Raw genomic sequence first — 26,310 nt, forward strand, 5'->3', positions numbered from 1 at the left:
GCCTGGATCACGACCCCGGCCCGGGCCTGACCTGGACCGCGACCCCGACCTCCGACTGCGACCCTGACGGCTCCCTCTCCTCCCGTCCACCCGCATGGCCCGGCACGTGTTCCTGACGGGGCCCCCAGGTAACCCCGCCGGGGTCTCCACTTCCAGGAGGCCGAGCGGGTGAGGGGCGCGCGGGCTGGGGGCGACCCGGTGATCTCGAATAGGCGCGGCCGGCTCCAGGGCTCTGTGCTTTAATGTTGCCAACTTAAGTGACAGGCCTGGTAGTCTGGAGACTATGAACTCTTCCCAGAAAATGCGATTTTAGAGACACAGGGTCGGTAGGATTTGGACGAAGTTGCTACGGGGCGCTGTGCGGGTTCTTTATTGAGGCACGAAACGCCTAGGTCCGGCGGCAGCGGCAGTAACTTCCGTAGTTCGCAGCTGTGGTCTGTGCAAACGGTATCTGAGGTCTGCAACAGCCGTGATTGATGCGAAGATGCCTGGTTTCTATTGACGCTAGATAGTCAGTCAACAGGTGCTCCCGTCACTGTGGCTCGTGGCCTACATTCATGATAAAAAGAAGTGGCAAACCTCAGTTGAAGGATAACAAAAGTGAAGATAGAACCTTCCCCCCCACCCTCCCCACTCATCCAAGTTCACTCACCCCCTGAATTGCCTCCACGGAGGAGGCCGCAGGTGGAGAGAAGCCTGTACCTACAGGATCCCTCTCAGCCGCCCACGTCTGTAGCTGTCCCCGCGCCCTCCCTCAACCCTGTGGGCTGTGGGGTTCTCATCTGCGAGATGGGATAATGTGAGGTCAAGTGAGAGACTGCAGGAGGAAATGCTTTTAAATCGAGGCGCTACCCATGTATCAGGCTACTAGAAGAAGAGCAGAAAGGTAGTGGCATCATCAGATAGGCTAAAGAAGATGAGCTAAGTGGAGAAAGTGGTTTCTTCACCCTGTTTGCAGGACAGGTCTGATTTTGAAGTTGGTTGCGGGTTCAGGTGTCAAAGATTGTAACCCTAGGCCTAGAATTCTTTCACTTTATTTTGATGATTATGTTTAGCTTTAGGTAGCAAAGGCTACACTTAATATTGCAAACTTTGGAATTTATTTTACCAGGCAATGAGGGGGGATAGGATGCAGGGGGTTAGGAGGATCAGGGTGGTTTAAGAAATGTCTGATATCCAAAGGCACTCCCAAATATTGGGAAGAACTGCCCTCTGAAAATTGGTTTGTCAGTGCTTTATTTGAAACTTGAAATGCAGTTTGATACTCAGCAGGCTGGTCCCAAAACACCTGTGTGTTTGCTGACTCTTTCTGCTTCCTTCTTTATCAAAGTTTTATGTACACATAGTTGAAAGACTCTTGGCCGGGCGCGGTGGCTCACGCCTGTAATCCTAGCACTCTGGGAGGCCGAGGCGGGTGGATTGCTCAAGGTCAGGAGTTCGAGACCAGCCTGAGCGAGACCCCGTCTCTACTAAAAATAGAAAGACATTATATGGACAACTAAAAATCTATATAGAAAAAATTAGCCGGGCATAGTGGCGCATGCCTGTAGTCCCAGCTACTCGGGAGGCTGAGGCAGTAGGATCGCTTAAGCCGAGGAGTCTGAGGTTGCTGTGAGCTAAGCTGACACCACGGCACTCACTCTAGCCTGGGCAACAAAGTGAGACTCTGTCTCAACAACAAAAAAAAAAAACTTATAAAAAAAAAAAAAAAAAAAAAAGAAAGACTCAAATGCTCTCTTAAACCTGTCCTCAAACCCACCCACTTTCTCTTCCTAATGTAGTGTAACTTTCTTTAGCTCCATGGCCATTGTTTGCAGTATTATGACTGTGTAAAAGCTAATCACGACAGAGCCAGGTGGTAGTCTATAATTTTTTTCTTTTATACACACTTTTTGCGCCATTTGGAGTTACTGTCTGGTGTTTTCATTTGCCTGGTTTCTTTCTAACACCAACTCTATACCAAACTCTGCCTCTGTCTAAATCTTCTCAACATGTTCAGACCATCAAGTAATGTATCCTCTTAAAGAGCTCACTTTCTATTGCATCGACTCTCAGTGCCCTGGTACTTAGCATTTTTCCAGACTTCCAACTGTCCGCACCTGTGACTCATCTTGGAGGGCTTTCTCTGGTCACTAGACCACACTTGGCCTGCACACAGGGAAGACCGGAAGAACCAAAGAATTCCTGTCCCCCAGGGTTAGCCTTCACCCTGTGATTGGTAGAAGTTAGTGGATAAACTCCCCGTTTCTCACCCCTCAGAAGGGATAATGTGAGCCACATGCCCTAAATTATCTCCTAGGATTCCCCAGTGGGATGAAGCGCCAGCTGCCCGTGATGGTAACTGGCTCGTTAATGCACCTGTGGTCGTGTCCTTCCCTTCCCTGACTTTCTTCCCTACCACTGCATCATTTTGTCACTTCTCAAGTTAAACTGCCTACACTGGAGTCTTTATCTGAGGGTCTGCTTAGGGGAGAGCCAGAACCAAAGCAATGGTGGAGCCTTCTGATTCGCTGTTGTCTGTGCAGGGTATGCAGCTGTCATCTTGGGGTCACCTGCAGCACAGGTCACCTTAGCCAGTGTAGAAGCACTGGGGTAGCAGCTTAACTAATGAAGATGAAAAAATTAACTGAAAGAAGATTCCTAGAGCTGAAGAAGCCAGAAGGGACTTGACCCAAATGCTTCCTGTTTATTGCTATACTATGATCTCCATAACGTACGAGTCCCTACAGCACACCCTCTGTGAACAGGAATCATTACAGTTGCTCCATTTTATCTTTTTCAAAATACAAATAGCATTGTTTTTTCTTAGAGTAATACCCATTCAGTATAAGAACAAAAAAATCAAGAAAGCTTTAAGGAAGAAAGTGACGATCACATGAAATTCCAACCTACAGAAATCAACGCTGTAAATCTTGTCTGTATTCTTTTTGAATTTTCTTCTGTAAACACATACATACGTCACCTTTTTAAAAACCATAATGGAATAGTACTACATATTTCTGCTGTTACTTAATCTGCTTTTTTCCCACATATTGTTTTCATATATTGTGGTCTGTTTCCCATGCTAATAAATATAAGTAAATGGTATTCCTTTTAAATGGTTGCATGGTATTCTTGGGTATTTATGTGCTATTATATACGTGGTGCCATCAATTAACATTATCTTACTGATCAACATTTAGGTTGTTTTCAATGTTTTGTTATTATAAAGAATTCTGCAGTGAACATCGTAATTTACACATCTTTGTACTGTTACTTGATTATTTACTGAGAAGGAATTCCTAGTCATAGAATTGCTAGGTGCTGTGGTAGGCACATTGAAATTCCCCTTCCGCAGAGGAATACCAGCTTACACATTCAACAGTGCCACTTGCTTGCATTAAACAGATTCTTCAGGTGACTTCCCTAAAGCACTCATGACTGAGGGACAGAACTGGGATTAGAACTTTGTCATTTTATGTTCTACACAGTTATCTTACCAGCCGCATGTTCTCTGTGGTTCGCTGTAGCTGGAATCCTCTTGGGTTGCTGTTCATGTTCCAGAAGGCCAGATGCCATTATTTTAGTGTGAGGTTTGAAGGAGAGATACATTAAATGTGAATAATCATATTTTATTTCGAGGAAGCTTAAAAGGCATCTTGGAGAGCCCTGCCGACTCTGTGTGGGTAGCCATAGAAATAACATGGTTTGCAACTCTGTAGTATCTCAAATTAGCTCAATTGCAGACCTGCTAGAAGTTTTCCCTCTCTTTCCATTTTTGGGTAATCCTGATGCCACTTACTTATTGGGAACAAGGCTCATATACGAAAAATTTGTGGTGAGAGATAAAGGCCCCTGTTGAAACGTATGGTCTTGGGGTAACGCGAAGGAATGCTTAGGGACCCTGGAGGAGGTGATGTTGAAAGAGGTTGAGAACCTCATAGGATTACTCTTGTGAAAAAGTTTAAAAGTGACCATTTCTAGGGGCATTCTTGGTGTTTAATAGATGCATTTTCAAGAGATGTGGCGTTGTAAATCCAGGGAGGAGTGAAGTGATTTTCCCAGTTGAGTGTAGATCCGTAATCTCTTGAAAGTTGAAGTCCCAAAGTGCCCAGCCTCTGACCCAAGCATGACCAGTTTTGCTTTTTAGCTGGAAAAGTGAGGACGGTAAACCTAGGAGAAAACAGAAGCTTGTCTCATAGGATGCAAGTTGCAAAGTCATCCAAAAACCACCCATTTGGTTCTGGGATTGTATATGTGACAGAACTAATAATGTTTGAGACTTAAAAAAAAAAAATGAAGATATCATTCGTATTTTTATGATGCCTGTTTCTACTTGAGATTAAAAATTTTTAACTCCGTGGCTGGGCATGGTGGCTCACGCTTGCAATCCCAGTACTCTGGGAGGCCGAGGCAGGAGGATTGCTTGAGCTCAGGAGTTCTCGAGACCAGCCTGAGCAAGAGTGAGATCTTGTCTCTACTAAAATAAATTGAAAAATTAGCCAGGCACAGTGATGCGTGCCTGTAGTCCCAGCTACTTGGGAAGCTGAAGCCGGAGGGTTGCTTGAGCCCAGGAGTTTGAGGTTGCAGTGAGCGCTGATGATACCACTGCAGTCTAGCTGGGGTGACAGAGCAAGACTCTGTCTCAAAGAAGAAAAAAATTAACACCTGGAGCAATCAAAATTAAAGTGAAATTAATATTCATAACGTCCATTTGCAGCCCATTTCTCTTCCCACCATAATTGCACTCTCAGAATCAGCAAGTGCTGCGCATGCTCTAGCAAAGGAGCACTTCCTAACTGGCTTGCTTTCTTCTTTTGTTTTAGGGGTTGGAAAAACAACATTGATCCAGAAAGCCAGTGAGGTTTTAAAGTCGTCTGGTGTGCCTGTTGATGGATTTTATACAGAAGAGGTCAGGCAGGGAGGGAGAAGAATAGGATTCGATGTCGTCACGTTGTCCGGCACTCGGGGGCCTTTATCCAGAGTCGGGTACTGATATTTCATTTCTGTAGTGTTTTATAATCTAAGCTGTCCTTCCATCTGTGTCTTGGGAGCTTTTCTATTCCAATTCAGCAAGAGCTAAATTCACCAAAAGCAGACACCCTGTTGGGTCCTTGGATGCACCCTGCTGTCCCTTCAGGCTGAGCGCCCCTCCCCGGGCACAGCGGTGAGCCAGACGATCGCGTCTGTCCTGAAGAATCACAGGCCTTTAGAGATTGCTCAGGGAACAAAAACAGAGAATGAGACCGTCCTATGAAAAACGAGTATAAAAAAGTCCTATTTCACTTAAAACTTATGCTGCTGAGTCATACACTCTTTTTACTTTCTGATTCTTAGCCCTGTCTCTAGTGCCACTTTTCAGACATAGCTGATGCACTTGCTGCCTGGAGTCCCAGGATGGCCCTGCCATCGTGACTGCAAGGTGCAGACACTGGAGAGGAAACTGAGTCAGATCAGCCCCGCACACCACCACTTTTTGTGTAGGTGATTTTTAAGGGTGATGTAGCGTAGGCAGGATGCCAGAGGCTCAGTGGGGCAGCTAAAAACCAAGGGTCAATACAGGAACCTCTCAACAAAGAATGTCTTTTCATTTAGATTAGACCCTCCACCTGGAAAACGCGAGTGCCGAGTTGGACAGTACGTGGTTGATGTCACTTCGTTTGAGCACTTGGCGCTTCCCGTCTTGAAGACTGTGAGTATGTGGTTCCTGCTTTTTCAGCCCATCTGCTCCTGGTGTGTTGTGGGAATTGCTGGCCAGGGGGACAGAATGGCTTTTGCTCTTAAAGAGAAGCCAGTTTTGTATTTTATAGTTTAAAAGTCTTCAAGTGATTGAGTCTTAAGAATATGTAACAAAATTTGCTATCACTCTGAGCTGCAAGTAAATTCCTATAAATTCAGCACGTAGAAATATTTTATATTGTGAAGGCTCTGTTGCCCAGCTACCAGCATTCCCAAAGATAGGTCTTTTCTTTGTCTTCCCCACATTTGTATCTTACTTGGTTTCACAGAACAACAAACATTTAGCAAGAGAAAATGTCATTATATGAACATAATGGTCAGTAGTTATTGAATGCCTCCCACATTCTCTGAGCACCTAACACATTATATCACCGTATTACTTTTTTTAACAAACATTTAAACATGGTTTTTTGGGGGGGTTGAGGGGGAAGCATTCAATCTCCTAATCTTAGGGAGAAAGCATTAGGGAGAGTCTGGGGAGAATATTCTAGATGGCAGGAACAGAAACACTGAGACCTCAGAGCCCTCGGACAGGAGCAGGTAAGGTTGGTGAGGTGGGTGGGGCCCTGAGATGTAGGGCTTTGTGGATCATGTTAAGGAATGTGGGTTTCATTTAATCTATGATAGACCTACTACTTTGATTTACTCTTGTGAAAATTGAATGGTACAGACCTGGCTCAAGGACCAATTAAAAACCTAGGGGTTTCCATGGCACCAGGAATAGAGTCCAGGATCCTTCCAGTGGCGTGGAAGGCCCTACTCTATCTGGCCCTGCTACCCTCTGACCTCATCTCGCCATTCCCCAGCCATGCTGGTTCAGTCACGTTGCCCACACGTGCCAGGGTCATGCCAGCCTGCGGCCCTTGGCACTTTCCATTTTCTTTGGTGGGCACACTGTCTTTCTAGATCGTTGCCTGTCTGTTCCTTGACATTCAGAGCTCAACCAAAATATGTGAGTGCCCAGCCTGCCCAGTGGCTGCTGAAGATTTTAGCTGTAGCCTGCTGAGGACAGCCTCTACCTTCAGCAGGCTGGCAGTATCTTCTGGTCTGTTTCCATAGGAGGCTGCTGCTTCTCAGAGCCTGCCCCGTTCTCCTTTGCTTCCTTCTCTCCTGTCTCCTCTTCCCACATCCTTCTTTCCTGATTCCTTCCTCCTGGAACTTTCCTTCTGTTCCTGTGCTGGGGACCGTTGTGATCACTGTATTGTGTGGGAACAGAGAACATGGTTCTTTTCTCCTCCCATCAAATACAACCACTCTACTTAAACATTCAAAAGACAAGCGAAATACTTCAGATGAAATTCCAAGTGAAATCCCGACTTTGGGCACTGGATCAATACAAAGAATTGATTTTACTTACCGGGCTCAGACAGAACAGACTGAATCCTGGGGGAAGAGTGTGCACGCAGGTGCTTAATGTCTAGCTGCACGATTATATAAGAGATCATGTGCCGACTGGATCAAGAGCTTGAATCTCTTTTTTAATTAAAAAATAAAGAAATGCATACTTATCCCAATTTTTATGTTCTGATTACCAAATGCGGACATTCACATTGTAGGTGGGACTCTCCCCTAGGCAGGGTCGTGGATTTCTTTTCAGGAGCAGAATTTTTTCTCCTGTCACATGTATTTTATTGGGATGAATAAAGGACAAGGAATTAGTGTTTTGCCTTTATAATGAAAAACCAAAGTAACTTAGGCAACAAAAGTAGGAAAGATAAACAGATGGTTTTTAATATTGGCAATCAAAATGACCAAGTAAACTGGAAGCTTTAAAAATCACGTGCAGGCAGGTGAAAGAAACCCTTTATTCAGGGTGTGTACAGTGTGTTGGTTCATAATGCCCTGCACCTGTGCAAACACAAACTCTGACACTAAGTGAGGAAATTACTATTGTGTGTAAGAAATTTCACCAGGGGTGAAAGTTTGAGTTTTTTTTTTTTTTTTTTTTTAAATACACAAAAAACGTTAAGAAAAGTACTTGTGTGATCGGGCCAGCAGGGCTGTGGCTGTTTGCACGCAGGGCAGTAAGAACGTGGCTGGGAGCTGGCATGCAGCTTGGGCAGGGGCAGGGCAGAGAGGATGCCCAGGCCAGACCTGGGCCCCCCTCACAGAGGTGCTCTGGGTGCATTTCCTCAGATGGGAGTGGAGACCGAGCCAGACTGTCATGGGCACCAAGAGAAATAAAGGTATGCGACTGGCCGGCATTCTAGACTCGGGAGAGTTTTCAGGAAGCCCTTAGGAGGGTTGACTGTTGCTGATTTTTTTCATTCTATGGGTAACATCTGTCTTTCTGTAAAAAGTTAACATTTATTGTTTTCCTGGGTATTAAGGTTCTACATACTCATGCTAGAAAATTTGTAAAAAAAAAAAAAAAAAAACAAATAAAAATAAAAAAGAAAATATGAATAACTTAATCTCATCACCAAGTTAGCCATTGTTAGCATGTTTTATTTCTGTTCCTTCTCTGTGCCTAGTGTATTTATTCAGCCATTCAAATCAGGGAAATGCTCCATGTAGTTTTATAGGCTTGATTTATTTTTCCCTTAACGTGGTGGCGGGACATGGAAAGGGTCTCACGACATGATAATCTTCAAAGCTGGGGTGCTTTAATGGTCGCACCGCATTTCGTGGTGTGCGCTTTCTTCTTTAACTATTACTCCCTCAGGGTTGGGCATTTAGGTTCTGTCTCACCACTGTGAGTGGCCTTTAAAGCAAATACCTTCTGTGTATGAGTCTGTTTCTCTGGCTGTGATTGGTTCCCTGGGAAGGGTCTCAAAGTGGAAGTGCTGGGTGGAGGGGTGTGAACTCTCAGGGTCTTATTGGTGCTGCTGTGACGGTTGTGTCACTCTGTGTCCCACTGCCCGTGCATGAGCATGTTTGTTTTGCTGCACTTTTGCCAGCACTGAGCGCTGTGCTGATTTTCTATACTGAAACACACAGGCTTGCTTAGATTCGCATTTTTTAGTTACTAATGAGGTTGTTTTTCAGTTGTTTATTTGATGTTTTCTTTAAATTGTTCATTCATTGTTCTTCCCTTTTTTTCGACTTAGAGACCTTTTATAAGACAGATAACCTTTCTAATATTTATTGATTCTGCTTTTCTCAGTTTTTCACTTTACTTTGGTGATTTCTTTTCTTTAACATAAAGTCTGTCCCTATTCCAAATTAATATAAAATTTTACCTGTATGTTTCTTCTGTGATTTTTTTTAAAAAACATTTATGTTTTTAATCCATCTGGATTTATTTTGAATGCAATATACAATGAAACTCTCAATTGATTTTCTTCAGATACTTAGTTTACTAAAACCATCCGTTAACCCATTTCTAATTAGGTTAATACGCATCATTAATTATATTAAAATATACTTGTGTATGTGTTTTTAGGGTTATCTGTTCTCTTCCGTTGAGCTATTTGATTCTTGCATCAGTACCATACTATTTTAATTGCCATGGTAATTATTTGTATTATTCTTCGAAAATTGTCTTATTCATTCTTGTTTGTTCCTTCTTCCAAACTGCAGTGATGTTGGCGGTAATGGTGGTGGGCGGGGCAGTAGGCGTAGTAGTTGACTGTGACTGAATGCAAACTGTGTGCTCGGCACAAACTCACTTGATCCTCAGAACACCATCACTGTATTCCTGTTGTACAGATGGGGAAACTGAGGCAAGGAGTAGGAAGTAACTTAACCAGGGACACATAACTCATAAGTGGTGGAGCCGGCATGAACTGTAGAATCAAGATTTTATTGTCCATTAAAAAATACCTTCTGTGGAATGATTGAAACTATATAAAACTATAGTTATTTGGATATAAAGACTCTTATTTCAGAAAATCTTCATTCTGCCCAGCTAAAAACATAGTTTCTCTCTCTCCTTTCTTTCTTTCTCCATTTCTTGGTAAGGTTATTCATAGGACTGTTCTGTTTTCTGATGCTACTGTAATTAGGATTGTTTTTTCAGTTTTCTAATGATCAAGGCTGATAGGATAATGTTGGCCTTTTTCATAATGGTCTTTTTGACAGCTACACTGAAAGCTTTATTAAAATTTGATGCGAGGGAAGATTTAACATTTTATTGGTTTTCAGTGTATCTTCCACTCGCACAAAAAGATAACAATGGATTATAATGTGTTAAAGGACAAAGGCCATCTACTCGAAGCCTTGTTTTCCAGGCTGAAGGGTATCGTTTTTTCACACAGATCCATGGAAGGGAATAGTAAGCTAGAATCAGAATACCCAGTGAAAACCAGCATAGTTTGAACCTTATATTTCCTTGTTTTGATCAAAATAAGGCTTTAAAGTATACTTGTGTTTGAGAACAGGATCTGCTTTTGATTCTGAAATAGACTTTGCTTCAGAAAATCTTCAAAACTTCACTTGAAGGTGAGAGGACTCCTATCTAGGGAAAATTATAATTTTTAACTCCTAAAAAAATTATTTTTTGAAACACTTAGTGTTTCAGGCCACTGGGTTTTAGGAAGAGTTTAGAAAAATCAAGTTATAGTCAGAATTCATTCCTGAAATGTTGGCAAGAGCCCTTGGCATTGCTCTAGCATCTCCTTCCTTGTGGTTGGCAGAGGTGGCCTTTGTGGCTTTCTTGCCCCCTCACTTTGTCTCTCTGCCTCGTGATCACGCGTCTATATTGTAGGATCAGCCAGGGAAATGAAAAGCTGTCTGGTGCAAACATAGAAATCAATTTTAAATTTGTCAGGAAAGACATTCTTGCAGAGAATCATAATAGGAGTATGAACTGAATCACTGTGAGGCTGGCCCTGCAGTTCATTTTGTAGGATCTGTCTTGGCAAACCTTACTGGTAATCTCCCCAGTCTCCACTGGGCAGGGCTGAGGCTTCGCTGTTTCACACCCCTGGCCTTGGGGAGGCCCTGCGGAGTCAGATGTGGCGCAGGCTGTCGCCTGCCTGGGTTGGGACACCTTCCCCTCGTGCATCTCGCAGCCCGCTCTCAAGCGACACAGAAAGGTTGCGTGCACCGGAGCAGGAGTGCGGCTGAGTTTGTGTAAGCTGTTGCCTTTTTCCGTTTTACTCACCTGCCTTGTCCCGTTTCCAACCCTCGCTTCCCTCCCGCCTCCCATACACATTCGTCTAGAGCCCCACTCTCCATTAGAAGGAAGTTCACACCAGAGGAGTTGGTTTTTTCTTGACTCTGATACTGAGAAAGTGTACACGTGTGCGTTTTTCTCTTCTTGTACTGATTCCAATTTTTTTAAACTTCATTTGGATATAATTTTATTCCCAGAGAAAGTTTCAAGAATAAGAGTTGTACAAGAACACCTGTGTACTCATTATCCAGAGTCATCTGTTTTTGTCATTTTTACTCTTTGCCTTATTTTTCGCTTACTCTCCCTCTGTGTGTGCGCGTTTATGTTTGTATAAATATATAAATTGTGGGTGGGAGGTGACCATTTGAGAATGTCTTGCAGTCATCAAGGTGCTTTACTCCTAAATCTTCAGTATGTTTTTCCTAAAAATAAGGGTATCCTCTTACATAATCGATATTGGTATCAACCTCAGTACATTTTACATTGAGAAAATACCTAAGTCAACTGCTGGCTTGCCAGTCTTGTCAGCCGATTCAACAATGAGCTTTTTCACCTTTCCTTTCCTCCAGTTCCGGATCCAGTCTAGGGTCAAGTGTTACTTTCAGTTATCACATCCCCATAACCTCCTTTAATCTGGAACATTTCCTCAGTCGTTCCTTGTCTTTCAGGACATTGACATTTTTGAACAGTACAGTTCTATTTTAGTAGAAACTTCCTCTTGTGGAGATTTTCTGATGTTTCCTCCTGACCAGAGGCAGCTGGAATACTACATTAATGGTGACATTCATGACATTTCTCATGACTATCTTATCTGGAGCCATGTGGTGTTCGATGATACTAATTTTGATTACCTGATCAAGGAATTGTTCAGTTTCTCCTCTGTTAGTTACAATTATTTTTAAACCAACGAGCAGTGAGTAGGGAGATACTTTAAGACCATACATATCCTCCTTATCGGATTTCCCCTAGCCAACTCTAATTTTATCTGAACTTTATTAGATCACCTTAAGATAAAAATAATTTTCTCTTGAGGCTTTAACTGGCCAGCATATTTAACTACTCTCTTTTGAAATACTTTCTCTAACAAGGTGAGCAGTAATTAACAAACATAAGATTACTATACATTGAAAAGCTGAACGAAAAAAAGCCATAATGGTTGATTTTTTTTTTTTTTCCTGCTCTAAGCTGTGCTTCTCTCTATTTGTGTCCTGTAACCTCTGTTAGTTAGAAAAGTCATCACCATTTTACAGCAGCAAAAACAATCACTTTTCTCCTCCAGACAATTTCTAATAAAATGATACCAGGCATCAGAGATACCAAACATTTGTCTGAAGTTTAAATGTTGATTAAAATTTTTACAAAAGAAGTGAAAAATTCTTTTTAAAGATTTAGTTTTTGTAAACACTGTCGGGTGATAAGGCGGTGGCAGGGATTAGGATGCCCGGTCGTAGCTTTTCTGCCATGTGCCCAGGGTGTGGCCCTGCCAGGGAGTAGAGGTCCCTTGAGGTCCCTAGAGGTCCCTCTGCTTGCTACAGTGGGCCGTTCTCTGTGCCTGCTTGATGAGAGGTTGCTGGTGATTGTAATTTTTCTCACACCCAAAATATGGTTCTTTTTGAGTAATTTAGAGCAATATGACTCCTCCAAATAAATTGAGGTTTTTGTATTTATGCCTCTGTAGATTCCTGGAAACTAGAGTTCTGTTCCTTCTCATTGTAGAAAAAAAGCAATTTCTGCACGGGTAGCTGGATTTCTTAGATACAGTTCTTTCCTTATTTCAGAGTGACAGTGTGCAGGCATGTACACAGGGTATGGAAGGGGACTTTGGAGTCAGGTGATCTTGGATTTGACGCTAGCTCTGTCACTGTGCTCTCAGTGACTTTGGGGAAGTCACTTAACCTCTGACTTTGTTTTCTCGTCTGTAAAATGGAAATGCTGATACCTGCCCTGTGAAGTTGCTGGGAGGACTGAACGCGATGATGCTTGTACAGTGCCGGCGCCCCTGGCTCCTCCAGGGTGCTAAGCACAGCGAGAGTTGAGCTGAGTGAGTGAGGGGTGGCAGTGCCTTGGGGGCAGCCTGCCGTCACAGCTTGATTTGTGTTTGCCAGGAAGCCCAGGGCCAGAGTGCGGCTGTCATCTGTCATGGAGTCCAGGAGCCCAAATGCCCAGGCTGGTCCCCAGGCACTGGGGACACAAGGGGTCCTGGGTTCTCCATCTGCTGGGCTGACGGGCAGCCAGTAGATGCTGTTCCAGTGCCAGGATAGTTCTTGGAGCTGGGAAAAACACCACAAGTGCCAGTCGGGTGCTCTTTGATCACATGTGGGGGAGCCCCCCAAAGCCACTTGGGACATCCAGGAAGAGTCTCAGAACTAGTCTGAGCCCTGGGGTGGGGCTGTCTGGTGTGACTGGGCAGCAGCTTCTGCCCAGAGTGTGCCTCAGTGGGCAAGGAATGGCTGCAGGGTGCAAACCGGTCTAGACATCTTGTCCTGCGTGCCCCTGGGTGCCACAGTCCACGTGCCACCAGACAGCGCAGGGATTCTGAAACCAGAAGGCTTAGAAGAAACACAGAGTCTGACTGGAGCCTTGCATTGTCATTTAGTAACTAGAGGGGGAGAGGAATCGTGGGCTGGCTTAGAGGTGGCCGCTGTTATCACCATGTGCCTTTCTGCTTCCCCAGAACTTATGGCTGTTTGGGGGAAGGGCTGCAGTTCTGCTTCCTAATTTCTGCCAAACGCCCCCTGGCACCTCTCATGACTTTAAATACTTGCCATCCTAGACAGGCAAGCTCAGAAACCAGTCTTTGTGTATCTGATATTTAAATAAACAAAAACAAAAAAATTAATGCCACCAGAAATATTTATTATGCAAATAATTCAGAATAAGGCAAAGACCACTTTAATTAGCTTGCTCTTGGTTCAATATTTTGGTTAAATGAAACTGAATATCTTATATTTACATTTTCTTCGCATTTTTAAAAGTACATGTAAAGATAAACAAAGGACCAAAAGAAAGAAAGTCACACTATTTTTAGGTCCCTGGTACAACTGTGATATGAAAATACTTGCTCTGAGACAATCTCATCTTTCTGGAAAGCAGACTAGAGGAGTGTAACCAACGCTATAAAATTATTCATAGCTTCCCTTACCACTGGCTGGTCCATTTTAGGACTCTGTCTCAAGGAAATATCTTCTCTCCCAGAACAAGGGAACTAGAAGTGTGCTGTGCATGGAGAAGTTTTTCTCACTCTTTGTGACTGGAAATTTATAATCAGCTGAAATGTCAGCCTGAGAGGGGCGTGGCCAGGAAGGCTGGTGAGTGACAAGGACTGCAGTGTAGCCCTGGGAAGCCATGCGCCTCTGCTGTCCTCCGGGACGAGGGTGTCAGGGGAGTAAAGGGCCCCGCCCACATGGCGTGTGCACCCCACATGGCGTGTGCACCCCACATGGCGTGTGCACCCCACATGGCGTGTGCACCCCACATGGCGTGTGCACCCCACATGGCGTGTGCACCCCACATGGCGTGTGCACCCCACATGGCGTGTGCTCCGTGATTGTAACCAAGAGAGTTCTGCACGTGCTCCGTACCCCGGCAGCTTCAGGGTTACTCTAGATCGTTCAGCATCTCCCACACCTGGAAACAGGTTCCTGACCAACTTCACACCTGGGCCTCTAGTGCTGGCAGGCTGTGTCTTTATCCACTCAGAATTTAGAAAATGTAAACGGGGTCAATGTTTGTTCACTGACTTGTTTGTTTCCCTCTAAAGTTGCTTGAATTTATATAGAAATAAAACAGTATTGATCACAGTAGTGGTTCTTTTTTAGGCTCTCGAATACATGTTTAGAAAAACAAGCGGCGTGTTGACAGGCCTCACAGTGGCTCTGCATCTGACGTTATCTCAGCTGAATATGAATAACTTGAATCTTTTTATTAAAAATTAAAGACTTATTTTTGAGATTCCTGAAGTTCCTCAATTATAAAAGTCCCTCATTCTAGACAGAATGAGGATTTTATATAAGCTAGGGTTTTAAAATGAACATTTTTAATTGGTAGAAAATATGTGCGTGTGTGTCCAGATAGCTTTGTGCTGAAACTTAAATAATACAGATGAGCTGTCATTGGTGAATGTTCTAATCTAGAGGATTGCAGGAAGGTTGGTTGTGCCGTGTGTTTAATACCGACATGTGCATTCGACTACCCACATGTATACACTCAAATACGTGTGCACGTGCATGGATATACCCATATTCTTTCATATCGCTTCTCCTGTCTGATTTGGCACCTTGCAAAACTAATGCCAAAATAGAGCTTTATTTGGCTTTCAGATCGTAGCCTCCAGAAAGATGACATTTACAATTATTCATTTTTTCTAGAGGCAGCAAAATATCCCTGGTAAGAGTCAGGTCAGTTGGAGTGGCTTACTCCCGTGAAGACAGAAACCTTGTGGAATTGTCTGTTTTTGTGGTCACAGATTGGTGGCTGATGGCTGTTTTATTTCTCCCAACTTTGGCATTCATTTTTGAAGAAAAATCCTAGAATAAATAGTGACTCACTGCACAGATTTCTTTCTTTCCACCCCAGCCCCACCAGCGGAGGGCAGTGTTGCCCCTGTAACTTTCCACTTCTTTGTCCCGGAGCCTCAGCTAGCTCCATGGGAGAGGCAAAGGTGACGACACGTGCCCTTGCTCTAAGAGGGCAGGTCAGGCGTGTGTATAGATAACACTACAGAAAGGTAAAAATGAAGTGCGTCGGGAACACAACACTTTGGCGATTGTTCAGACCTTTCTTGAGCAATTGCAGTGGACCCCTTCTTGGTCTCTCTGCTAATAAAATGAATGAAAAGTATTTCATATGTGTACATTAAGTAGGGAAATAGAGTACCACTTATGTAAAAGTCTGGAAAACACTACTCTAATGCTTCCCTCCCATCACACCTGGAGTTTGGACCCCACTATCTCATTTTGTCTGTTCCAAAAGTTGTCTGACATGTGGTCCTGACTGCACACAGCTGTCAGTCTCTCTAGCACAACTTGGATTCACCCCTGGCTTAGACCCCTTCAGCTGTGGGACAAAATCCTCACCCCTCTGTGTACCGTTCAGGCCTTTGGGATCCGGCACCGCAGCCCATCTGTCACTGGCTGCCACCAGTTGCAGTGTGCCCCCTCCCACCAGCCACACTGTACCGTACGTTGCTTTTGCTTTTAGAATTTGAGCAAAATCTAGCTTAACTCAGGCGTGCCCTCTGGGACTGTATTGCTGTCATTATTTTTTTTTTTTTTTTTTTTTTGAGACAGAGTCTCACTTTGTTGCCCAGGCTAGAGTGAGTGCCATGGCGTCAGCCTAGCTCACAGCAACCTCAAACTCCTGAGCTCAAGGGATCCTCCTGTCTCAGCCTCCCGAGTAGCTGGGACTACAGGCATGCACCACCATGCCTGGCTAATTTTTTCTATATATATTTTTAGCTGTCCATATAATTTCTTTCTATTTTTAGTAGAGATGGGGTCTCGCTCTTGCTCAGGCTGGTCTCGAACTCCTGAGCTCAAACGATCCGCCCACCTCGGCCTCCCAGAGTGCTAGGATTACAGGCGTGAGCCACCGCGCCCGGCCTGCTGTCATTATTTAAGGAGTCTAAGAACCATAGTGAAGAATGCTTTGTAAATCAGCTTTACATACAGTTTTCAAAATATTCATTTGTACAAACACATAAAAATGTGGTATATGTATACCATGGAATATTACTCAGCTATAAGAAGTAACGGTGATATGGCATCTCTTTGGTTCTCCTGGAGAGAGTTGGAACCCATTCTATTAAGTGAAGTATCCCAAGAATGGAAAAATAAGCACCACATGTACTCACCAGCAAACTGGTTTCCCTGATCATCACCTAAGTGCACATTTGGGAATAACACCAATTGGGTATCAGACAGAGGTGCGGGCTGCGGGGAAGGGATGGGTGTATACCTACTTGATGAGTGCAATGCACACTGTCTGGGGAATGGTCACGCTTGAAGTTCTGACTTGGGGGGATGGGGGTGGGGGGAGGGGATGGGTATATACCTACGTGATGAGTGCGATGGGCACTGTCTAGGGAATGGACATGCTTGAAGCTCAGACTCAGGGGGGATGGGGGGGCGTGGGCAATATATATAACCTGAACTTTTGTACCCCCATAATGAGCTGAAATAAAAAAATAATAAAAAAATGTATTTGTTATTCAGCATTCATTGAAGTGTTTATTGTATGTTCTGTTATGTCCCTTGTATGGAAGGACCAAGCAAAGTCTCATTAGCTTTCTCTAGGAAGGCTTTCTAGAGAGGACATGTGTATTAGCTCTATGTTGCTGTGTAAGCAATTACTTCCAAATTTTAGCAGCTTAAAACAACAGATGCTTATTATTTTATGCATTTTCTGAGGATCGGGAATCCAGGTACAGCTTAGCTGGGTGGTTCTGTCTGAGGCTCAGGAGGCTGCAGACTGTCAGCTGGAGCTGTGGTCCTCTGAGGCTTGACTGGGAAGGCCTTGCTTCTGAGCCCACTCACGTGGTTGCTGGCACACTCGGTTCCCCTTGGCTGCTGGCGTGAGGCCTCAGTGACTCACCGCATGGACCACGTTGGCTGCCTGAGCGTCCTCACAAACATGGCACCTCTCTTCCCCAGAATGAGAGATTCGAGAAAGGGAGCCCAAGACAGAAATAGCATTCTTTTTTTACCTGATTTCAAAAATGACGTGCTGTTACTTCTGCCATATTCTAGTGGGCACACAGATCAACCCTGGTACTGCACGGGAGGGGACTACACAAGGGTAAGTCTTGGAGGCCAGCTGGCACGCCTGTTCCCAGTGCGATTTTCAAGGAAGTAATGGCTATGAATTGGAATAAAGTCATTAGAAAGGGAATCTGAGTTTTAAAGAGCACAACTGTAGTGAACTTTTTTTTCTTTTAACCAAGACTCCTTTCCTTTTAATTTTCACTTCTTTGTACCAGCTCCTATGACCACATCATGCAATACACAGGCATCTGCCTGTGGCAGATATCTCCTCTGTAGACAGGGAATCTCATGTGACTTAAAATTTTTTTTAAAAAGAGGCCAGTGTTATTAATAAGGGCTTCCAGGCTTGCTGTCTCATTTCTTTTAAACCTGAGGTATTTGGGTGTATTTATATACACTTATTTTCTGAGTGTATATAAATATAAAGCTTGGCATTACTGGAATCATTCTAGAGGAATAAAAATTGCAAGAAAAATTTGGTGAGTCAGGGAATTGAATTTTCTGGGTGCTGCAATGTCCAAGGGAGCCCTTCTAGATTAGTTCTGCAATTACTTGCTCCTCTTGGACCATGAGAACTGTCTCTGACTTCCAAAGTGTAGCTGATTCAGCCTGGTGTGACTGGTGTGACTTGGTTTGTGGATGATTGGGGGTGGGGCCCAGGGGCCCTTTGATTAAGGTGACTTTGGTGTCCCATCGAATGTGTTTGTCATCCTCAGGCAGGCTCCAGCGGCAGCCCCGGGCAGAGAGTGTGTGTCATCGATGAGATTGGGAAGATGGAGCTCTTCAGTCAGCCTTTCATCCAGGCGGTTCGTCAGACGCTGTCCACCCCGGGGACTGTAATTCTTGGCACGATCCCGGTCCCTAAAGGAAAACCGCTGGCCCTTGTGGAAGAAATAAGAAACAGAAGTGACGTGCAGGTGTTTAGCGTAAGTACAGCCAGCCCTCCCTACCTGTGGGCTTTGAGCAGATGATGTGAAACAGCAGACAGCTCTAAATTGTATCTTTGGCTTTGAATTACCACCCCCCCACCATGCTGGACTATGGGGGAGTCTAATTTTATAGAAATTTATAGAACTTAAGCTATACCTCTACTTGATGAAAGGACAGACTCACTGGCAGGGGAGCCGCCAGCACCCTCAGCTGTTCCGGCTGCTTTCTGCTTCCCCGTCTCCCGCCAGACGCCGGGACCTCTCCGGCATCAAAATCTCTGGATCTAAGGTGCTTGTTCTAAGCACATCTCTTCGGGTTGGGCTACAGAGGCAAATATGTACGGTTTGGTTTTAAAGGTTTCCCTTTTAAACTGCCCCACTTCTGCTCGTGGGGAAGGGCGGCCGCGGCGCCTCCCACAGGATACAGACGTGTGTGTGCATTGCTCAGCACAGTGGCCGTAGCCACCTGTGGCTATTCATGTTTAAATCCATTAGATAAACTTGAAAATTTAGTTTCTCAGTCACACCAGCCGCATTTCAGGCGCTCAGTGGCCACGTGCGGCTGCTGTGGTAGGTGGCGCAGCTGTGGCGTCTGCTGCTTAGTGTCAAGGCTGCAGACTGGCCCCACGGGCAGCTGACGTGTGCACGTGTGGGCCTTGCCCTGACCTAAAGAATCCAGCTCTCTGGGGGACGGGCCCCGTGATCTCTGTTTAAGCAAGTGCTCAGGGGGTTCTTAGGCCCCGTGCAGTTTGAGAAGCAAGCACTGCTCTAGACCACCTGTGAGATGAGGGTTTGGAGCACGTTAGTCAGTGGCAGTGTCTGAGACACGTACAAGGACTCTTGTGGCATTGCTGGCTCTTTGCCTGAATCCTTGCCTTTCTCTCACCATTGTCTCTTTGTTTCCTTCTCAGTTGTACACTGTCTTGCCCACTCCACCTTACTTTGTGTGTCAGTGACAGCCATGGTCTTGGCTGAGCTCTGTTCCTACCCCCCCTACCCCTCGGTTTAAAAGACCCCTGGCCCTGCAAGTGACAAGTGAATGAGTCAGGCGGGCAGGGCCACTCTTGTCAGAGAGAGTAGAGAGTAAGTACCATGAGCACCTTACATCACTGATCATTGTAATCACTGGTTAAAATGTCACCACGGCCCACTAGCCCTGATAGGACATCCACATGTTGCCACCGAAGTATCCTGGGTTGTAGCAACAAACAACCGTTAGGGTTACGCCAGCCAGACTTGGGAAAATGTGTACATTCTTTCATTTATTTATTCATTCAGTCTTCTGTAAATGCTGCTTGAGCATCTGTGTGCGAGGCATCATTCTCAGTCTTGGGGATACTGTGGTGAATCAAACTGAGCAGGTTCGTGCCTTCATGGAGCTTGCGTTCTAGTGGAAGAGCTGGATACCAAAAATGTCGGCAGGCAAATTAAGCAATTTCAGATACTGACACAGGCAAAGAAAAGAAACCAGGCCAATGTGGTAGTTGGGGGCAGGAGTAGAGAGAGAGGGATCAAGGAAGGGTCTCTCCAAAAAGTGACATTTCAGCTGAGACCTAAGAGCCCCGAGAGGTCAATCTTCAGTGACATCCTTGAAAAGTCCGTGGAGCTCTTGTTTTTAGAGTTTTCTGTTGTCCTCTCTGACTCTTGCTTTGCATGGCTTCCACATTAGAATTTTTGGTTGTAATTATAGAGTTTCTGTGGAAATTGAGGCAATGAATAGTGAAAGATCATGAAGGAAAATTAGTTTTCAGATCAGATAGCTTCCAGGCTGGAAGACTAGGGGTAGTTGTTGGTGTTAAACTCCGGGGGTTGGCTATCTCTGCACGCTAATCTAATCTAATAGTCTTAAGCAGGGATTGAGGGGGGGGGGGTTGACTGTTATGTCCAGAAATAAACATATCTTAGGTTAATACCACATTTCCTCCTCTAACACTGGAAATTATTCTCCAGGCAAGGTAATCATTGCTCCTAATGATCTGTAAATAAAGTGATTAGCTTTGAGTTAATTATGTAAGAGATAGGGGCTGACATACGCTGTTATTTTTGTGCTGCTTTGGGATTTGTGTGGTCCTTTGTTCCTGTTTTATAAATGAAGAACTTCATTTTCTTTATCTGCAAACTTAAGGGTTGGATTAGATGTAGTCTTGGAGTAAGGAGAGATGTCCAAAGGACGTGGTTCTTGGGTAGGTTTTTGAAGGAGGCAATGGGGAAAAAAAGGAAGAGTATTCCAGGTAAGGATATAAGCTATGTAAAGGGGTGGGGAACAGCCTTCTCTTGCTACTGGGTGAGGATGCATAGTGCGAAGATGGGCTGAACTCATCCTTTCATCCGGGATCCACTCCTGCAGTAACTAACCCACTCCTGGCCATGACGGCATTAATCCGTTAAAGAGGGCAGAGTCCTCATGACCTAATCCCCTTTTAAACATCTCACCTCTCAACATTGTTGCATCTGGGGCTAAGTTTTAACACATGAACTTTGGAGGACACATTCAAACCATAGCAGGTGACTTAACTATTTCTTCAATAATTTGTTTGTTTGTTTTTAAGAACTCTAAGAGGATATTACCATTGTATCCCATTGAGTTTTTATGAGAGTATATCATTGATTTTGCTGCCTTCTAGTTAATGTCATAAGGCATCAGTGATGTTATGGCAACTTTAGATCTTCTTGAAGCATGCAGCCACATAGTATGATTAAGCCTGGCGTTTAGACCATGGGATGTACATGTTCTTGGTAGCAGTGTGCAGATGGTATCTGGTTTTGCAGGCTGCTTGCGTGCTACCTCACTGTCTCCTGGCTTGTTTACTATGATCAATGATTGTACACTCTGCTCAGTCTCTTCTGTCCCCTCCCCCCTCCTCGTGGTTTTTTTTTTTTTTTTTTTTAACAAGAATCTGAGTTGGGGGATATCATAAGTTTGTCTTTCCATCTTGGTTGGCCTAGGTATTGTGAGACAGCACTTCACTTATCTGCTTGACACAGATACAGTACCAGGTCCTGCTTATATTCTGACTTTAAGGATTGTCTTCTGGGTCAGTAGAAGGATAGTCTTGGTAATGTAGAAACTTCGGCCATGTTGCAGGTTTGGTATAGACAGTGACCTTCTTGAAGGTTATGTTGCTCTTTCAGAAGTTCACTCAAATTTTTTGTCTCATTCTTCCAGGGTTTACTGCTCTCCAAATATAACCACTGAAAATTGTTTTTGTTTTTAACCTTTCAGTATTTCATTATTTGAGGCTAATTGTGAAAAAACATTTAATAATACTATTAATGCTATAGAGGCAAGAAATGGAGGTCTTTGTTGGTTCAAGATCACTGGAAAGAGCTGGATGTACTTTTTTCATAGTTTTCTAATTAACAACATGAAAAAAAAATTTTTTTTATCCCTGCTAGTAACTTCTCACAAAAATGTTAAGAGTTTGGTCATCTTAGTGGCATTTAGAAAGCATATTTCACTCTCTTTCCTTTGAAATACCTCCTGGATAGGAATGCTGGAAAACATATACCTGTTGACGGGGCAGAAGAGAGACCTGGAGCCTGTGGAGCATTTATATGGAATACTAAGGTGGCTGCTAGTCATTGAGCACCTACCTGGTGCTAGGTGCTTTGCTAGTACTGCCACTATATTAGTATTTGTAGACTTCATGGTAACCTCATGAGCTAATAAGCACCATAATCTCCATTTCATACATGAGACAAGTGAGGCATAGAGAGGTTATATAACTTGTCCAAGGTCATTCGGTTACTAGTTGGTAGAGAGAGGACTCAAACCTTGGTCTGGCTGATTCTAAAGCCTGAGCATTAGCGTAATCCTGTTGCATTGCTGCCTTCATTAATAGGAATTATTCAGGTGATTTTCCCATAAAAGCTCAGATTCTTAGAAATTATTTGGTTTTCTAGCTTATAAAAATGTTAATATAACCAAAACCTATTTTCAAATTCTGAATTCAGAACCACCTGCACTTGCTTTTTCCATAAAGCAATTGTTTTTTTTTTTTTTTTTTTTTAGTTTTAATTTGTGGATTTCAGGATCATGAGAATAATGGGTACTAGGTCTCAATTTCCCTTTGATTTGGCTCACCAAGCATGACATAAACTATTTTCATCTCACCAGGAATTTGATGCTGTCCTTTGGGCCCTTGCACTTCTGTTCCGTAATGCAAAGTCAGAGTTGGCAGCTCATCTGCCACTTCTAGATTAAAGGTCAATGGGTTGGCTCAATCAGGAAGAAATAGAATTCCTGAACAGACCAATATCAAGTACTGAAATTGAAGCAGCAGTAAAAAACCTTCCTAAAAAGAAAAGCCCCAGACCAGATGGTTTCACACCTGAATTTTACCAGACCTACAAAGAAGAACTGGTGCCTATCTTGCAGAAATTATTCCACAACATCGAGAAGGAAGAAATCCTCCCCAACATATTTTATGAAGCCAGCGTCACCCTGATACCAAGTCTAGGAAAGGATGCAACAAAAAAGAAAACTACAGACCAATATCCCTTATAAGTACAGATGCAAAAATTCTCAACAAAATCCTAGCAAACTGACGATTTCAGGTGCTTATCAAAAAAATAATCCGTCACGACCAAGTGGGCTTCATCCCAGAGATGCAGGGATGGTTCAGCATATACAAATCTATAAATGTAATTGACCACATAAATAGAAGCAAAAACAAACCATATGATCCTTTCAATAAATGCAGAAAAAGCATTCGACAAACATTAGCACCCTTTTATGATAAGAACGCTTAAGAAAATAGGCATAGATGGGACTGACCTAAAAATGATACAAGCCGTATATGACAAACCCACAGCCAACACCATGCTGAACGGGGAAAAACTGAAAGCACGTCTCTATCCGCCGCACCTGGCCCAGGAGCGTGTGTTGAGTGGATGGGTGGTGTGGGGTCAGGCAGGAAGGCACGGTGGTGGGAGAAGAGGCGGCCCTGCCCTCACCCTGGGCACTCTTTGGCACTGTGGGTATAGTGAAGCAAAGAAAAATAAAAAGCAGATTGTCGGGCAAAGCTTGGGTTAGCTCTGTTACTTTTGTTTTTGTAACAGTATAAGAGGACACAGGCTGGCATCAGGGAGCTGGGGAACAGTATGTCCCATGGCTCCTTCACTCCTCTGGGTTTCCACTTCCTCATTTTCCAAAGGCACCATCGACTTAGGTCAGAAGCCCTTCCAACACTCGGATTCGCTAAATTTGTGGAGAGGCGAATAGAGCATCCCAGGATTCTGGGTTCTTTCCTGGGCCTGGCCGGGCCGTGGGTTCTCCCGACTCGCTCAGACAGTTCCTTCTGGGCAGGGCAGGTGTGCTCAGGGGCCCTGTCCCACCTGCATTCCCGTCGTGCGTCCAGGCAGGGCTCCGGTCACAGCTCTTCCCGTGGTTGAAATCTGTCCACCACCCAAACCCACTTTCACTTTTCCTGCTGTCACTTTGCAGAAGCTGATGGTGGGGCTCGGTGATACCTGTCCTGTCTCAAGGGCTGCTGGGACCCAGGCTTGCTCCCTGGGTCACAAAACATACCTCACCCTCTCCTAGGCGCCCCCCCCCCCAGGCTTTCCTTTTGGAAAATCACTTATCACAAGGCTGCAGAAAAGAAAACGAGCTCTGAAGCCTGCTCTCTTGCTTCGTCCCATAGGTCACCAAGGAAAACAGAAACCGCCTTCTGCCGGATATCGTGACGAGTGTGCAGAGCAGCAGGAGGTGAAGACGGTGTGCGTTCCTGCCTTCTGCACGTGGAGAAGTGCCCCGGCTCGAGAGGGGCCTGCCCAGGCTCTGTGCCTTGGGGGTTATGGAACCCTGTGGGCTTTTCCAGAGAAAGCTTGACAGCTGTTTCCTGTAAAATGTTTAAAGATCAAACTGGCCTCAATGCCGGATTGACTGCAAGATTAACAATCCGTTGTGGGTTATTTATACTTAAGGGTTTCTGTTTATTTCCTTGTGCAGTCTTGCACATGATTTGGGTAAATTAGGAGATGAGAAACGGCCTTCAGAGTATCAGAAGGAATTTGCCCCCATTGCAGTTTATAAATGTGCTCGGGGCAGGGGGAGAGGGGAGCCCGCTGCCTAATCAACTTTGCACGTCACGACAGCGAAATTCCTCTCCAGGTGCAGCTGCAGTCTCGTGCAGCTTGAAGTGATAAGTTATTTGATTTTTAAAAATTGTTATTTGAAAAGAAAACCGTTTTAGTTCCTTCCCCCGCCCAATCTCTTATTGTTTGCTTATTGCCAATAAACATATAGAAATTCTGATGGTTACAGACACGAGTCCTTGTGTGGGGGAAATACTCAGTCTTGAGAAATGTTGGTACCATCTGCTGTTGGGCAGGCCAGACGACGAGAGCTCGGGCTGTGGCTAACTTGGGCACAGTTTTGAAGCTTTCTATGCCTAGTTTCTTTCCAGAAAAAGGGGGAAGTGACTGCCATCTGAGGAGAGTCATGCACACCGTGGAAGAAAACTGTCAACTTTTCCATGCGACACTGTGGAGCGTGGGTTCATCAGGAGGAATCGTATAGAAAGGTACAGTTCGGCTCACAGCAGAAAAAGTAGGAAATCAGAAAAGACCACTGAAACTCTAGAATTCATAAAGGATAAAAACTTCCCTCCAAGCGGTTGATGGTATTTGAGTGATTAAACAGCTCAGTATTTTTAGTCCTTTTTGATAAAGATCTGTGAATTTCCAGGATTTTTTTTTTTAGCAATTTGCATTAGCTACAAACCCAGTGGCATAAATGGCGTGTCCCTGTTTGTAGCCGTGGACAAGTCAGGCGTGTGTGGGTGAGGCTGTGAGCTGGGCACTGGGGCGCAGGGGGGAAGGGCTCGTACCAACACGAGGGTGTGCGGCCCAGGCTGGGCTCTTGCGTCTGTCTGTCTTTCCTTGGCGCTTTCTTCCGAGGTGGCTTTCTGAAGCTTCCCCGGGACTTGCCAAGCCTTGGAGGGACCACAGCAGGAAGACCTGATAGATTATGAACTGATCCCTCAAAAAGGGTGACTTGCGTGGTCGGAGAAAGTGGGCATCTCCTTCCACTGTCCCTGCCCTGGCTGGGCTGTTCATTGAGGCTGAGTGACGAGCTCGGGACATCTGGCAGGCGTGCCTCAGTGCGCCAGGACGGCCACTGCCTCTCAGGCGTCCCACAAAGGCCTGGGAACCTGACGCTCGTCATAGATCTGTGAACACAGCACAGCCCTCAGGAGAACCGAGGAAGGAGCAGGCTGGGGAGACATTGACGTGTGCCCGAGGACAGGCCCAGCGCCTGGGCCTGGTGGGGTGGTCTCCCCAGCTCAACTGGGACCCCATCAAGGTGGAGCCTTTCTTACCGCCTCTGGGAGGGTGCTGTGTTTACAGGGGTCCCTCCTGCCCCGGAAATACGGAGGGACGTGTTCCCTCTGCCGCTTGTCCTTCTGAGCTCAGCGTTTCAGTGGTGACTGTTCAGTAGACTTTTACTCTGTCTTAAATTGGAAGAAAAGCTGGTGACATTTACTTCAAAGAAGGTAAAATGTAATAGTTTTAGGGGCTTATCGCGGACGCCAGGCGTGCTGATGGAGGGCTGGAGTGTCGCTGCCCGCTTGGAAGTATCCGCTGTGCAGAGCAGACCTGGGTGGCCCCTGGCCTCGGGCCTGCCGGGGCTTCTGCACTTCAACGGCAAAGAGACGAGCGTGGAGAGTTGAAGTGGCTGTTCTAAAGCACAGTGCTGGCGGTGGCAGGGGATTTGAGCCCGTGTCTGTGACTGAGCTTTGCTGCCCAGCACGCATAGAAGCCAAGACTATGGCGCTGGTCTTTGAGAAAAGAAAAAGCTTTATTGCGAGTTGACTGTTAAGGAGGAGGCAATGGCGAA

The 26,310-nt window shown here is 44.9% G+C and overlaps 1 protein-coding gene across 3 annotated transcripts; it reads left to right on the forward strand.

Annotated features, from left to right (window-relative positions):
- On the forward strand, nucleotides 1-24,683 carry NTPCR (nucleoside-triphosphatase, cancer-related). 3 transcript variants are annotated; one of them, XM_069484553.1, is made up of 5 exons: nucleotides 1-128; nucleotides 4,806-4,968; nucleotides 5,575-5,671; nucleotides 18,255-18,464; nucleotides 24,113-24,242. In XM_069484553.1, the coding sequence occupies exons 1-5, from the start codon at nucleotides 95-97 to the stop codon at nucleotides 24,179-24,181; spliced, it is 573 nt and encodes a 190-aa protein (XP_069340654.1). In that variant the 5' UTR covers nucleotides 1-94; the 3' UTR covers nucleotides 24,182-24,242. The 3 variants fall into 3 exon arrangements, with proteins under 3 accessions (XP_069340654.1, XP_069340655.1, XP_069340656.1); XM_069484554.1 differs by lacking the exon at nucleotides 18,255-18,464 and having other exon boundaries at nucleotides 5,575-5,675; nucleotides 24,113-24,683; XM_069484555.1 differs by lacking the exon at nucleotides 18,255-18,464.
- The last annotated feature ends 1,627 nt before the right edge of the window (nucleotides 24,684-26,310 follow it).

The sequence above is a fragment of the Eulemur rufifrons genome, chromosome 11 (genome assembly GCF_041146395.1).
Source record: "Eulemur rufifrons isolate Redbay chromosome 11, OSU_ERuf_1, whole genome shotgun sequence".
NCBI lineage: Eukaryota > Metazoa > Chordata > Mammalia > Primates > Lemuridae > Eulemur > Eulemur rufifrons.